Genomic DNA, 15,317 nt, shown 5'->3' on the forward strand with positions numbered 1-15,317 from the left:
AGATGGGGTCATACCCTGGGGACTCATCATGGAGGTGTCAAAAAGCTGGCAGTGGGGCCAGAGACAGGCACTCAGGCACTCATACCACAGGGTATCAGGAGCCTGAAACCCCAATCACAGGGCTGTGACTGGCAAGGGGATGGGGAGATCCTAGGGCTCTGTCTCCAGTCACTCCACTAATAGAATGGGGCTGCCAGACAGCAGAGACACATCACAGTGGGCAAGCTGGCTCAGACACGGAACCGATGGGGCTCATTGACACAGTAGCTCGGCGTGCCTAGGAGAGGAACCTGAGAGAGCTGGGAAGGGCACCCACGGCCTCTAGTCTCTGCCTCCATGTTCTTCCTTTATTGAATGAGGCAGAAGTAAAGCTAAACAAAGCCAACTAAGACACTGCAAAGCCCCAGGCCTGTGAGCATGCCCAGAAGTTCTTTGTGGCTCTCAAAAGACCCTCTCCTCAGCCTCCGTGCCTGCCACATTCTTCACCTGCTTATCCAGACCACAAATATTTACTGAGCATCCCTCACATGCAGAGCAATGCCCTAGGTCTTAGTGTCCAATAAAAAAAGAAAATGTATTGAAGCAATCCCATTACGATACAAAGCCAGCGCGGAAAAGACCCAGGGGAGACTGGCAGGGAATTTTACTAGACAGCATCTGGAAAGGATATGTGAGTGACCATTGCCAGGGCCTGGGTTGGCTTAAAAAGTAAAACATTAGATGGAGAAAACCCTTGAACTCAGAAAAACAGGCCTGGAGTCTGGCCTGGAGAATGAGGACTGGCAATGAGCACTGGGCCTGCTTCCAGTATGGAGGGGATCCTTACAAGGAGGAGTGTGGAAATGTAGCGCTCTGCTGAAACTCGAAAGGTCTGGGTCTGCGCTGAGACTGAGGGGCTCTGAGGGATCTCTGGGCTATCCTCAGCAGTCCCTGCTCTCCCAAGGGCCCCACAGGCGCTTCCTCACAGCAGAGGACTTGTTGTCCAGGCTCTGGCCTAACCCTCCCACCCAGCGGTGTTCCAGTGTGGTCCTAAACAGCGCTGTCCTACACAGACCGAGCCTGGAGACAGGCACTGCCACTTAGGAAAGCAGAGACTTGGGCTGGGGAGATGGCTCAGTAGATGAAGCACTGTTTATATGCGTGTGCAGACGTCAGTTCAAGTCCCCTGCACCCACATGCAAAGCTGCCGAGACTGTGTGTGCCTATAACCTCAGTGCTGTGGGTAGAAGAGGCGGGAGGATAGCTGGGGTTTGGTGCCCACTAGCCTAGCTCTAGGCCCAGTGAGAGACTGTGTCTCATCAGGACCCTGATGTCCTCCTCTGGCCTCCACACCCACATAGACATGCACACACATGTACAATACATGCACACGTACACACACACACACACACACACACACACACGTCCAGTCACTCCATACCTACAGGGCTAGGGACTCCTCCACGGTGGTATCAGAGGAGGACCCTTGTGCTAAGTGTAAAGTGGAAGGCAGAGATTTGGGGTGCAGGAAATTAGAAAAAAAGAAACTCACCCCATATCAGTCATGCTATACTTCGGTCTCCTTGTCCTCCTATTCCATGTTCTGGAACATTCTTTTCTCTCTTCTTTGCTAAGTAAGTCCTTTAAGCCTCAGCCCTGGGGTCAACTCCTAAGAGTCCATCTGACACAGACAAGATTGTCTTTCTGTGTGTCTTTGTCCTTCACATCAGCAAGCCAGAGCAACACAAACATGTTCCTACCCCAACTGCACTGTAAAGTCCTCAAGAGCAGGGACCAGATCTCACTTTCATTCTCTTTTTAAACGCTTCTCTCATATATTTCAACCTGACTGCAGTTTCCCCTCCCTTCCTCTCCTCCCAGTACCTCCCCCATCACCTCCCCTCTCCTCCAGATCTACTCCTCCATGTCCCTTCAGAAAAGAGCAGGCCTCCCAGGGATATCCACCAAACTCGGTCTAACAAGTTACTATAAGACTAGGCACAAACCCTCATATCAAGGCTGGGCAAGGCAACCCAGTCAGAGGAAAAGGGCCCCAAGAGCAGGCAAAGGAGTCAGAGTCAGCCCCACTCCCACTGTCTAGCTTTCTCTATACCCCAGGACCCAAGAGCAAGGTGGGGAAGAAAGGGTTTATTTGGCTTACATTCCATATCACTGTTCATCATCAATTAAGTCAGGACTGAAACCCAAACAGGGCAGGAACCTGGAGACAGGAGCTGATGCAGAGGCCATGGAGGGGGTGCTGCTTACTGGCTTGCCCCGCATGACTTGCTCAGCCTGCTTTCTTACAGACTCAAGACCACCTATCCAGGGATGGTACAACCCTAAAACCAGTTCTTTTTTTTTTTTTTAAGATTTATTTATTATTGTATCTAAGTACACTGTAGCTGTCTTCAGACACACCAGAAGAGGGCATCAGATCTTATTCCAGATGGTTGTGAGCCACAATGTAGTTGCTTGGATTTGAACTCAGGACCTCTGGAAGAGCAGTCGGTGCTCTTAACCTCTGAGGCGTCTCTCCAACCCCCTACAACCACTTCTTATGGAGGCCTTTTCTCAACTGAGGTTTCGTCCCTTCAGAAAACTCTAGCTTGTGTCAAGTTGACATAAAACTAGCCAGCATGGGTATCTAGTAAAGACTTATTAAATGGATGGATATCAGGCCATCATAAATAGGTAAATCTCCAGTGGATATAGCAGATATTAAATAGCTGCTTACTTGTCTGTGTTGCTCACTAAATAGCATGATACTGAGGGCAAGAGTTTGTTGTTGCATCTATGGACTTAGTAGACGCCCTTTAGTTTAACCAAACCAATGGGGGTTTGAGAACAGAGTAGCACAGTGCTAAAGAGTGTTGCTGAGGTCAACATCCTGGCTCTGCTACTTGCTAACCGTATGGCTCAGGCCACTTACATGACCTCTCTGGTGCCTCTGTTTCCTTTCCTGTAAAACTATGGTTATAGGGTCAGGGGGTCTAGTTCAGTGGTAGATCAATGCTTAGCATTCATAAGGCCCTGGGTTCAATTTCCAGAACCACCGCCAAATGATAGTAATAGCCTCTCTAGTAGAGTATATTCAAAGTCCTCAGGAAAGCGCTGTTATGGGTGTTTGAAAGAGCATAGATGGGTAGGGAAAGTACAAGTCTGCCTGAAATCAAGTTAGCTGGTGTCTTAAAGGCTTGGCATTGAACAGGACAGAGGCTCCTGCTGGGTGCACGATCCAGAGGGCTAACCTAGATCCAGGCCCCTGGGTTCTTAAGCCCAGGAAGGGTCACCTTGCACCCACAGAGCACCTGCTCATCACGCTTGCTGTCTTCCATTCTTTTTTAAAGGAAAATGTCTCTCTGATCAAAGAAATTAATGAGCTCCGCAGGGAGCTGAAGTTAACCCGCTCCCAAATCTATGACCTTGAATCGGCCCTGAAAGTATCCAAGAAGACGCGCTCACAAGAAGTTCCAGAGTCAGGTAATACCATGGGGAGTTGGGCACCGAGACCAAGGCCCAGTGACCATGAGCAGGTCTCCCTTTGGCTTCTTTCAATACAGAGTCACATCCGCCCATGGTGTTTGGGAGCCTCTCCAAGGCACAACACTGTGCCAGCTCTCCAGAGGATCTGAGGAACTTCCCATATCCACTCTCTCACTGTCGGGGCCCTAGGCTCCTGTCTGAAATCCTCAGTGTTAGCTGCAATTCAGAACTCAGAATCGTGCAGGTTTTAGAAAAGTGCACGCTGTATATTATATAACATCCCCAGGAGGTCTGGGGCAGTGTCCTGAAATCAAGCACATTAGTATTCTGCAGTGATTTGTGAATATTCAAACCAGGTTTCGTGAATTTAAAAACATGAAAATTTCTCTCTCTCTCTCTCTCTCTCTCTCTCTCTCTCTCTCTCTCTTACACACACACACACACACACACACACACACACACACACACACCTCTACATTTTAGAATTGTGGGTAAGGGACCTGTACAGTCAAAATGAAGGCAAAACAATGAGAAACTATTTCAAGGGAGGGAGAAATTACATAAGAAATGTTCATGAAGGTGGTGACTCGGATGACACATTAAAGCTCCTCTGAACATCTGGTAGCCAAGGCAAAAAGGGAAATAGAGAGTTGCAACAGTGAATCCCCCTACACTTGGGAGACCAAGGCAGGAGCATTGCCATGAGCTCAGGACCTGGGCTACAGTGTGAGACCCTGACTCGAAAAGGAGGTAGTTTACATAATTGGCATGGCATGGCAGAAAGAAGGGACTTATTCTCTGGAGAATAAACTTTTTCCTGGCACTAGATTCCGTGAGAAACATATCACACAGCTCTCTAAGAAAGGAATGCTGACCAACAGCCTCCAGTCTCCACAGGCTCTGTGGCAATAAATACTCTCTGTCATCTTCATACCTGACAATCGGTACAAACCAAGAACACGAGGCATCTCTATGAAGGGTACGTCAGTGAAGCAGACACACCCTGTCTTCTGTTGGTTGCTATTCAGGAACAGAGACTCATGGGCTGGAGCATCCCAGAGCAGTGCCTTGGGATTCTGGACGCCATGGGAACTCTCGGGGCTATTTTTTGCAACCTGTGTAGAGCCCAGTGCTGTGTGACTATGTGCAGTCTATGATGAGCTCCACATGTGATTCTGGTGCCTTGTCCTCACGGCCTTCTTAGAGTACGGGAACTGACCGGTGTTCACACGGTGATGAGATCACCCAGTGACTCTCAGTTCCTGGGCCGCATGCATCTCTGCTGTTAAGCATCACGTGTATATGCATGTATACAATTGTGTCAGATTATGGTCAGTATGACAGTTAGGACCGGGGTGGTCCCTAAAGTCACCATCTTCAGTCCTCGACACGGACGTGAGAACACGGTATCCATCCTGAAGCAGGAGCTTCACATTTCTCAGGGACGAGGCTACCTTCTTTTGGGTCATTGGGGCTCTGGAGCGGGGGGGGGGGGGGGGGGATGGGGGGGGAGGATGGGTAAAGCTCAGATATGCCTGTCAACAACTGCAAAACTTCTCTTAAAATATTACAAACCTGGCATGGTGGCATACACCTTTAATTCCAGCACTCAGGAGGCAGAGGCAGGTGGACCTCTGTGAGTTCAAGGTCAAACCTGGTCTATATAGTGAGTTCCAGGAAAGTCAGGGCTACATAATCCTGCCACAAGTGTCAGTGGGTATAATGGTATAGCATAGTCTCAGCATTTGGCGAGGTGAGAGTGGAAGTATAAACCCAGTGCAGGATAAGTGGAAAAAGGAAGGCAAGAAGATCCCAGGGGCAGGCAGGTTACCAGCCTGGCTGAAAACAACTATTTCTAGGTTCCCGCTCTCAAGGGGATAAGAGGTGGAGATTGAGAGGAAGATACAGGATGTCCTCCTGTGGCCTCTCCAGGAGCACCTGTGCACACACCAAGGAAGAGGGGGAGGGGAGGAGAAATGAGAAAAGAGGGGAGGAAAGGAGGGACTCGGGAGGAAATGCTAGAGATTTGCCAAAGCATTTTGAAAGTTCTTATCTGAGATCACACACACACACACCAGGCTCTTTATATTATTGATGTGGAAATTTTGATGTGGAAATTTCCACACATAAAAAGTTGAGAGCAAAAATCTGATGAATTTGCACAAATCCATTTCCCAGGAATCATCAATCCCTGCCTCTTCTTGTCTCTTCAATATCTGATACACACACACCACTCTCACACACACACACACACACACACACACACTCACACACACACACTCACACACACACACTCACACACACACTCACACACACACACTCACACACACTCACACACACACCACTCACACACACACACCACTCACACACACACACTCACACTCACTCACACACACACACACCACTCACACACTCACACACACATACCACTCACACACACACCACTCACTCACACACACACACACACCACTCACACACACACACAAACACTCACACACATACACACACATACACACACACTCACACACACACACCACTCACACACACACCACTCACACACACTCACACACACAACACTCACACACAACACTCACACACACACACACACACCACTCACACTACGAGCTGTTTGAAAACAAACCAATCATATCCATCATCCTCTACAGCTTTATTCAAGAGGCACACGCTGTGACATTTGGTGACAAGGAATGCCAGTCGCTGACCTCGGTTGTGCAAAACCAAAGCCTTACCTTGGATTCTGAAATGTGCGCCCACCCCCTTCCCAAGACAAGTCAGTGCAAAATACGCATTCCTCAAGTTGCTTAGGGACCTGGCCCATTTGACCGGTATTTAAGAATCCTTTGAAGAAGAAAGCTTGTCGTTCCCTAACCACTACTTTAGTCTTAACAACATTTATATTGTTTTCAAATTTGCAAGACAGTCAACTAACAGATCCAGCAGATATACCTGGATAATAAAACCACATCATAGAGCTTAAAACCAAGGCTGGCTATTCAAAGCCAACTAAAATGGCAAAAATAATCTGTGAGAACAAACAGAGGCCCAAGAAAATACGAGACAGCTGAAAAGCTGAGAAATGGGTGAGTGAATGTCCCCCACCACAGAGGCCCAGGGAACTGAATCCTAAACTGAAAATAAAAAGCCTAGGAAAAGACCCAGCACACGTTAAACCCTCCAGCTATCAAGCTATAGGATAAAACCAACAGACTTGAAAAGTCAGACTGTTAAAATGAGATGCTGGACCCACAGGATGGTAAAAGGACTAACCTGGGTTGGATCTTCAGGACCCGCATGGTAGAGGGAGAGAACTGGCCTCTGACCTCTATGTGTGTAGCAGCATACATGGGAACACACACACACACACCATGAACTCAGGCAACAGGTGCGCACACACATGCACACATATGTTCATATGCACACATATTCAGGCACATGTTCACACATATGTATTCACATGCACACAGATGGAATCACTGGAGCTGTATAAGAACTCAACATATACACTCATGTGACATACATGAAGAAATAGATGAGTAAAATATAATAAAAAGATTAGATGGTCTATATGTTTAAGGAAATAAAAAGAGGAATTTGAATTTTTATTTTTTATTTTTTATTACTACTACTTCTACTGCCACTACTACTACTGTTAGTCTTTCTAGACAGAGTTTCCTTGGGTAGCTGACTCTCCAGAAACTCACTGGTTAGACTAGGCTGTCTGTGAGCTCAGCAATCCACCTGCCTCTGCCCCTCTGCCCCTCTGCCCCTCTGCCCCTCTGCCCCTCTGCCCCTCTGCCTCTCTGCCTCTGCCTCTGCCTCTGCCTCTCTGCCTCTGCCTCTGCCTCTGCCTCTGCCTCTGCCTCAAGTGCTAGGATTAAAGCCTTGGCTGCCACCACAGCCACCACATCACAGCTTGAATTTTTTAAGTATTTATTTTTATTTTATGTGCATTGCTATTTTGCCTTCATGTCTGTCTGTGTGAGGGTGTTAAATTCTGGAGTTAAAAGACAGCTGTGAAGCCAGGCAGTGGTGGTGCACGCCTTTAATTCCAGCACTTGGGAGGCAGAGGTAGGTGGACTTCTGAGTTCAGGGCCAGCCTGTGAGCTGCCATGGGGAAGCTGGGAATTGAACCCAGGTCTTCTGGAAGAGCAGTCGGTGCTCTAACTGCTGAGCCATCTCTCTAGCCCTTGATTTTTTTAAAGCAAGAGTCTTCTAAAATTTTACAGACAAATTATATTTTAAAAACACAAATAATTAAACTAGTAGAAGTGAGAACTGTAATTATTATAATTAGAATCTCAGTGAACTAATGGAGCCCTGTGGAAGATACACGCATCTGAAGGCAGACTCGATGAACTAAAGCGTGAAGCCGGTGGTGGCCGGGTTTCATCACAGACAAAACAGAGGCAGGATGGCTCGGAGTAAGCCAGCAGCTGTCTGAGTGGACTCTGAGGAAGGAGGAGGCAAAAGAGAGTTTTCAGAACAGATAAGAGATGGTGACTATCAGACCCAGGAATCCTAACGGCTCCCCAAAGGATAATTAACAGCAAGCCTACATCAAAACCACCGGGACACGGAAGACATGAAGTTACAGGAAGTCTGGGAGAAGAGCAAGGGCTCACACACAGGAGAACAATGGCAGGCATCACGTGACTCCTCAGAGGCTACAATGAGAGCTAGGACTGGTGACACCATCTCTTCAGAGTGCTGAAGCTTGGTGGCCACCCCAGACACGCATCACCAGGGAAATGATCTCTTTAAAATGTAGCTAAAAGAAAACAAAGTTGACAAAAATTGAACTTTGTCTCCCAACAAAACCTTCTTAAAAATAATTTTTTAACGATTGTCCATCAAGAAGAAAATGAGCCCAGAGGTAAGTGTGCCTGCAAGGAGACACAGTGAATATAGGAGGCAAATGTGGACATGTAAAAGCTAGGGATGGCTGGCTTAGCACAGGGAAGACAAGCTGAACTGTGGCTTCAACAGCAAATCAGAAGAACTGAGATACTGGGCAGAAGCATCAAGGCCAGAGCTCTGGAACTAAACCACCCTGTGTCTCTGTTTCACAACAGGAGAACAACTCTGTGTGTGTGTGTGTGTGTGTGTGTGTGTGTATACACTTTCAGGGACTCTCCTGTCTCAACTCCCATCTCCCTGTAGGAGTTTTGAGATCACACACAATATATACATAATATATAATATATTATATTACATATAATATATGCATATATAATATGTACACCTTACATAATTATATAATATTAATATATTATAGTATATGTGTATATCATATGCATATATACATGTGTTGTATATTATATACATTATATGTGTTTATATTATATCATATGTATATATACACATAATATATACAGATATACATTATATACATCTATGTCTATGTAATACATGCACATATATAATATATTATACTTATTATATGTCATGTGAAATATATATATATGATATACATATGATATATATTGTACACACATATATATATATATATATATCTCACATTGTGCTTCATATATGTCTGGTGCTTCTAACTCAGCCTCTCTGCTTTGCATTCTTTTGTTTGTTTGTTTTTTTGTTTTTGTTTTTGGGGTTTTTTTGGGGGGGTTTTGTTTTGGTTTTTCGAGACAGGGTTTCTCTGTATAGCCCTGGCTGGCCTCGAACTCAGAAATCCTGAGTCCTCAGAAAGCCTGCCTCTGCCTCCCAAGTGCTGGGATTAAAGGTGTGTGCCACCACTGCCCGGCTGCATTCTTTATGTTACATAAGCATAAACTTTTTAGAGCCTAGAGGGATGATAGAAAGGAAGGTGGGGAGAAAGAAAGAGAAATCTTCCAAACCAACAGAGGGAAAATTGACCAAATTTGGGGGAAACTTAAAGGAAAGAAACGTGACCCGGGGTACAGAGAGGAGCGAATCCCTAACCATCCCCATCAGATTTGGGGGAGAACACAGCTCATTGCTGAATCTCTACCTCATGCACAAGGCTGCTGGGCTCAGACCCCAACACTGCAAATTACAACAGTGGTTATAATAATAACTTAATTGTTTAAGCAATACCACCCATCTGTCTATCAAAGGAAGCCTGTGAGCATCGTGCAGAGAGGGATACTGACCAGGTCTGGAAGGTGACAGGTTCTGAGCAGAAAGGGAGCAAGAAGAGATTGGGGGTGTGAGCAGAGGGGCAAGAGCTGACTTCCCACAGCGGTGGAAGAGGCGGCAGCCCCTGCAAGACTCGCCCAGTATGAGGAACAGGCAATTTGCTGTGAGAAAGAATGGAAAGAGACCAGTGAGGGGTCATGGGAGGACACAGGAAAAAAGCACAGCCCAGGCCCTAGAGATACTCGTAAGCCAGAGTAGGAGACAGAGCAGGAGACAAGCAGATGTGCCACATAAGGTCCACTGGGCCATCTTCTACATTCTGCACCCCCAAGAACAGTCACGGGACAATATGACCCAAGCCAGGCATGTTTCAGGGAACTGCTCCAGGCCAGCCTCCAGCCTGTAGCCATGGGTGTGGTGGCTCTTCCTGGCCTCTGTGCAGAGCCTACCACTGCCCACTTCTGAGGTCCCTCACTCAGTAATTGGACATCCCAGGGGGCCTTAAAAGTTACGGTTTAGGGCTGAAGAGATGGCTCAGCAGTTAAGAGCACTGACTGCTCTTCCAGAGGTCCTGAGTTCGATTCCTAGCACCCGCATGGTGGCTCACTCCATTCGTAATGGGATCTGGTGCCTTCTGGTGTGTACAGTATACTCATATATATATAATAAATCTGAAAAGAAAGTTACAGTTTAAAGCAAGATTCTTAGAACACACAGAGAGGTGCTGTGGAGAGAACAGGCCACTGTGGCCAGGCCTGTGGTAGCCAGGAAGAGAAGCTCCGTGCTGAATCTCTCAAGCTAACCCCAAGTGTGCTCAGGACTGTGGTTTCCCAGGCACCTCATCCCCCGGGGAGCCAGATGGTGATTGGTTAAGTATCTGCATGTGAAGGCTAGTGGGCAGGACCTGAAGACAGGAGCTGATACAGAGGTCGTGAAATCCAGGGCAGTAGTTTCCAGAGTATCAGGAAGATGAAGGGTTGATACTTGGGGGGCTGGGAGGTGTGTGGGGGGGACCACTAAGAGATCATGAACATGTGACTGCAGAAAAGGACTTGTAGGAGTAAAGACAGAAAAGAGGAGGGACCAGACTCTCCAAGGAAGAAGAGCAAGATAAACCAATTGCTCTTTAAACATTGGCCCCATCACACCCATTAGAGGCCAAGGGAAGGCTGACCACTGGCCACCACTGACTATTTATTTGTAGAAACAGTTTCTCCCTTCACTTCCAACATCTATTTTTTTCTAGTTTTTCCTTTAGAGCCACAGAAAAGTGCTGGCTGTAGGAAGGAGAGACGGACGGTACCATTTGTTAAGATGGATGGAGAGGGAATGGAGGTCAGAGTTCAGGTGTGCTGCTGTGGGAAAGGGAAAGTTTGTGGGCTGTGCAGCAGCCTAGACAGTCAGCAGCCTAGACAGTCAGCAGCCTAGACAGTCAGCAGCCTAAACAGTCAGCAGCCTAGACAGTCAGAAGCCTAGACAGCAACCTAGACAGTCAGAAGCCTAGACAGCAGCCTAGACAGTCTGCAGCCTAGACAGCCAGCAGCCTAGACAGTCTGCAGCCTAGACAGCCAGCAGCCTAGATAGTCTGAAGCCTAGACAGTCAGCAGCCTAAACAGTCAGAAGCCTAGACAATCAGCAGCCTAGACAGCCAGCAGCCTAGACAGCTGGCTGCAGAAGAAGCACTGGCTCTTATTGCTACTTTTCTCAGGAGCACACAGCAGGTCAGACATTGATGGAGAGGCCCTGAAGGGTTGGGCTGTCTCAGGTGCAGGCTGGGCAGGATAGATGAAATGGAAGAACAAATCGATTAAAAAACGGGGGTGGGGGAGTGAGAGGTTGCCAAGAAAATGAAGGGGGTGGGGAGGACTCACGGTGGATATAAGCAGTCAGAGAAGACTGAATTTAGAGCCCATTGCACGGGTAGGAGAGAATTGCAGGAAGAAGCAGTCTCATCTTGATTACTGAGTACAAACAGTGAAATGATCTGTGGTCAGGTTGGCACGCTGGCATGGGACATGGGCCCCAGAGGGACCCCTGGGTACTGAAGAAAGAGGGGCAGGTGGCCTGGCATGAAAGCCAGTGTTCCTGCTGGGAGCTCAGCCCTTTGAGGCCCTGGCCTGACAAAAGCCACAGACTCTCTGGATGCCCAGGATAGTGGCAAACCCCAAATCTGGGAAGATGGCAAGATCAGGGAGCTTCAGAAAGCATTAGCAGATGCCACAGAGAGAAAGGAGAGGAGTCTGGATCCAGAAGCATCATCCTTACTAGAGGACTGACTGCTGGCTGGGACTCCAGCATCATCTGTCCCCTGGGGAGTTACAAGTGACCTCAGTGAGGCACTAGGCAGGCTGACTCCCCACTTGGAGCTACGGTGAAGTGGCCTGTTTACCTCTTCCTCTGTGGATGCTCCAAGGATGTCTGGAGGGGTTGGAGATGTCAGTAGTCCAGTAAACAGGCTACAGTGATCCTGCTTTGTCCCCGACAGTGATAAGCAAGGACATAGTTGGCACCACTTCTACTATGAGGCTGAGTGAACAGGAGGAAACAGGGAGAATCATCGAGATGCAACGTCTGGAAATCCGCCGCCTCAGAGACCAGATCCAAGAGCAGGACCAGGTCCCTGGCTTCCACACCATTGCCGGAGTTCGGCTTCCTTCCATCGTCGACTCAGATGTGGATTTTGAAGTGCACACCAAGTGACCTCCGGTGAGCCATTTCCAGTCACAGCCAGACGCACGGGAGGCACCGGGTGTCTGCCACAGAGCCAGACTCCTACCCAAGTCCCACCAACCTCTTTCATCCTGGGAAGCTGGGAGTAGGGTCAGAATAAAGGTGTTTGCTCACCATCTTGTCCAGCTTCTGCTTAGGGTGGGGGCACACAGGAAAGCCAGGAGGAGGGAGTGCCTGAGGACTGGTGGCTGTGGGTTCTCCAAAGCCACTGTTGTCTGTTCCTGGGTGGGACCTGGACAGCCTGTACTGCAGAGATTGGCAGAACCCAGGGCCAGCTTCCTGCTATGGGTCTGTGATGAAGACAGGACTACTCGCTCACATCTTAAGTAGCTTACCTGTTGCTTCCCTCCTAGCTCTTGTCTCTCTCAGCCAAGTCAGGACCAAACAAGGTCTCCTCTGTTTTCTTCTTCCTTATGAAACATAATGAGGGATTTCCTGTCCTTCCTCTGTCTTCACATCTGTGTTTGTGTGACCTTGCCTGGCTCCTCCTTTTCTGGGGACACTTTATACTTTTCTCTCCAGGGATACATCTGGGTCATATCCCAAGGAGCCTAGCCACATGTAGGTACCAGGAAAGAGACTCTTTTGTACAATAACAAGCAAAGGAGTGTAACGCAAATGTCCCTGGCTTCTCTTGCAGAGAACAGATACCTATATAGATATTTAATCCCAAGTCCTCCTTAGTGGTCCCCCTTCTAACTGCATGAAGCCTGCCATCTCCCAGGTTCCTCGGTTTCCCTTAGATTGCTTTGCCAACACTATAGCCATTGCCCTGGGTGCTTTCACAGCCAGACCAGAACTCTGCTGTCCTAGTTCCAAAATGGAAGGTACACAGCAAAGATTGGAAAGGACTCAGGAGTGAGGGGAGAAATGAACTCTTTGGACTTCAGGACTAGTGGGAGTTAGCCAATCCAAAGGAGAAGCACCACCGCTGGGAGAAGGGAAATATTCAGGGGAAAATGGAGCTCTGAGGAGCAGAGGCAAATTCACTGAGGTTGTCATTCAAATGACACGCACATCACTGGGGAATGTGCTTGATCAAGATATCACCTTTCCTCCTATGGGACAGCTTGGGAGTGACTGGCACACAGTCACATAGGTGAGGCCATGACTGTGACTGTGCTGCCCAGTGGCCTCCAAAGCCTGTGTTTTCATGTACTGTCCTGGAGAGGGGCCTGTACAAACACCACAGGCCAGGCGACCTGGAGGGTATAAAAGAATGTGACTCCCAGAGAATCTAAACAAGAAGGGGGGCAGTGGAAAATGCCCCAAATGAGCTATCTTATGCCTAAGTTTTATGTGGCTGCTGTCCAGCAGATGAAGAGAAGACACAAGAAGTAGCTGAGAGTAAGAAAGACTCCCACTCCAGCCCCAGCTAGTGCCTGAGCCAGTGGCTTGTTTTCTCAGCTGCAGAGAGAGGATCATAGATAGCTTCAGAATGTGAGGCCAGAGACTCAGTCTTGTTTAGCTCTCCACATCGTGCCTTCCACAATGCTCCTATACCTGTTGGGTGATCCCAGTTCTCTGACTACTATATCTCAGACCTCCCTCCACTTTGCCTATGATGACTTCATAGGGATGTAGAGGCATGACAATCATCTTATCTTTGAGGTCTCTTCAACTGGTTGACCCTCACTGATAGATTGGATCTAGCAATCACCCCCCCCACCCCCTAGCTCCCAAGACCCCCAGCCCCACCAGTAGCTGTAGAAGCTGAGCCAGTCACCCATTGGTACATGAATGAACTCAATTCTTGCTCTTCTAGTTGCTGTCCATCATTGAGCTTTGGGGACTCAATGAGTATGACAGCTTGTGGCCTTGGGAGAAGCTTGTCATCCTAGTGTGAGAGGCTTCCGGATCATTCTCTATATGCCTCTGATATCCAGTGACCACCTGTGAGGAGCGGGTGTGGCAGCAGTCCCAAGATGGCACCCAGGACTGCAGCTAAGTCTTACGACTTGCACCTGACTTCCTCATACACCTGAAAATAAGCCACGACCATTGTGAGAGCTGCGCAGGTGCACCATGATGCTGGCGGTATAAACAAGTCCATATTTGGTGGAGACATGCCCCTGCTGCCCTGATTGGCTGAAGCTGCGTGCCTGGTGAGGTGACGTGGCCTGCTGTGAGTGGATGGGGGCTGAGAGTATATAAGCAAACCTCCCTGTATGCCCAGGGTCCCCGTAGAAGCACCAAGGCGTTCCTGCAATAAAGGCTGTTGAGAAGAATCCGACTGTGTCGTGTCGTTCTTGCTGGTCGAGAGCAGATAAGGCAACCACCCACCCACATTGTTCTAGAATTCCAGCATCAGTTTCAGCTAGACAGTGTAAACTGCTCAGATCTCAGATGTGGTTTCTCTGCCCTCTTGTTCTCTTAACACGAAAGACTCTACAGTCCCAGTCTTGGCATCAATGTCTGCCTTCCTCCAGAAAGCATGACCGACGATTGTGTATCGACCAGTGTTCCCAAAAGGTATTTGAGAGGCACAGGCAATCCTGGGTATGATCATTATAGCCATTTTATATAATAAGGTACCACCTCAATACAATCACTGCTCTGGATTCAGAAAGACAAGAGACAATCTCAGGACCAGGAGTGGGGTTCATCCTCCCTGAGTTCCCCAAGACCACCAAAGATTCAAGAGAGCAGTTATGCTCTGTTTATGTCTAAATGCAGGCAGATTCTCCCAAGTGGAGCCACACTGGGGAATACCCAGACAGATATAACCTTGTTGGGTGCCAGGCAGCAAGTGGAACCAGCGTTACTGATTACCCACTGAGGCTGGTAGGGTTTATTGCTCATCTAGTAGGTGTCACATGACAGAAGAGGGCTCGCCTGCTCTAGGCACACATACTAGTGTATTAATGTAACCTAAAATTGGAACTAAGAGTTCTAGCACAAGGCTACAGGTGCCCTTTTTTGGCTATGACTCCAGACTGCTTAAGCAAAGAGAGAGAAATTCGTTTTCTGGCTCCACTGGTTTCTCT

At 48.1% G+C, this 15,317-nt stretch overlaps 1 protein-coding gene across 1 annotated transcript in view; it reads left to right on the forward strand.

Annotated features, from left to right (window-relative positions):
- The window catches only part of Cfap57 (cilia and flagella associated protein 57), a 69,444-nt gene extending 57,008 nt beyond the window's left edge, over window positions 1–12,436 (forward strand). Inside the window, exons 22-23 of the mRNA XM_021160891.3 lie at window positions 3,330–3,462; window positions 12,086–12,436. Of these exons, the coding sequence (XP_021016550.1) occupies window positions 3,330–3,462; window positions 12,086–12,300 (348 nt within the window). The 3' untranslated portion in view covers window positions 12,301–12,436. The remainder of the gene's footprint in view (window positions 1–3,329; window positions 3,463–12,085) is intronic.
- Window positions 12,437–15,317: the final 2,881 nt, after the last annotated feature.

This window comes from Mus caroli, unplaced genomic scaffold, assembly GCF_978045245.1.
Source record: "Mus caroli unplaced genomic scaffold, Mus_caroli_1 scaffold_6, whole genome shotgun sequence".
In the NCBI taxonomy this organism is placed as follows: Eukaryota; Metazoa; Chordata; class Mammalia; order Rodentia; family Muridae; genus Mus; species Mus caroli.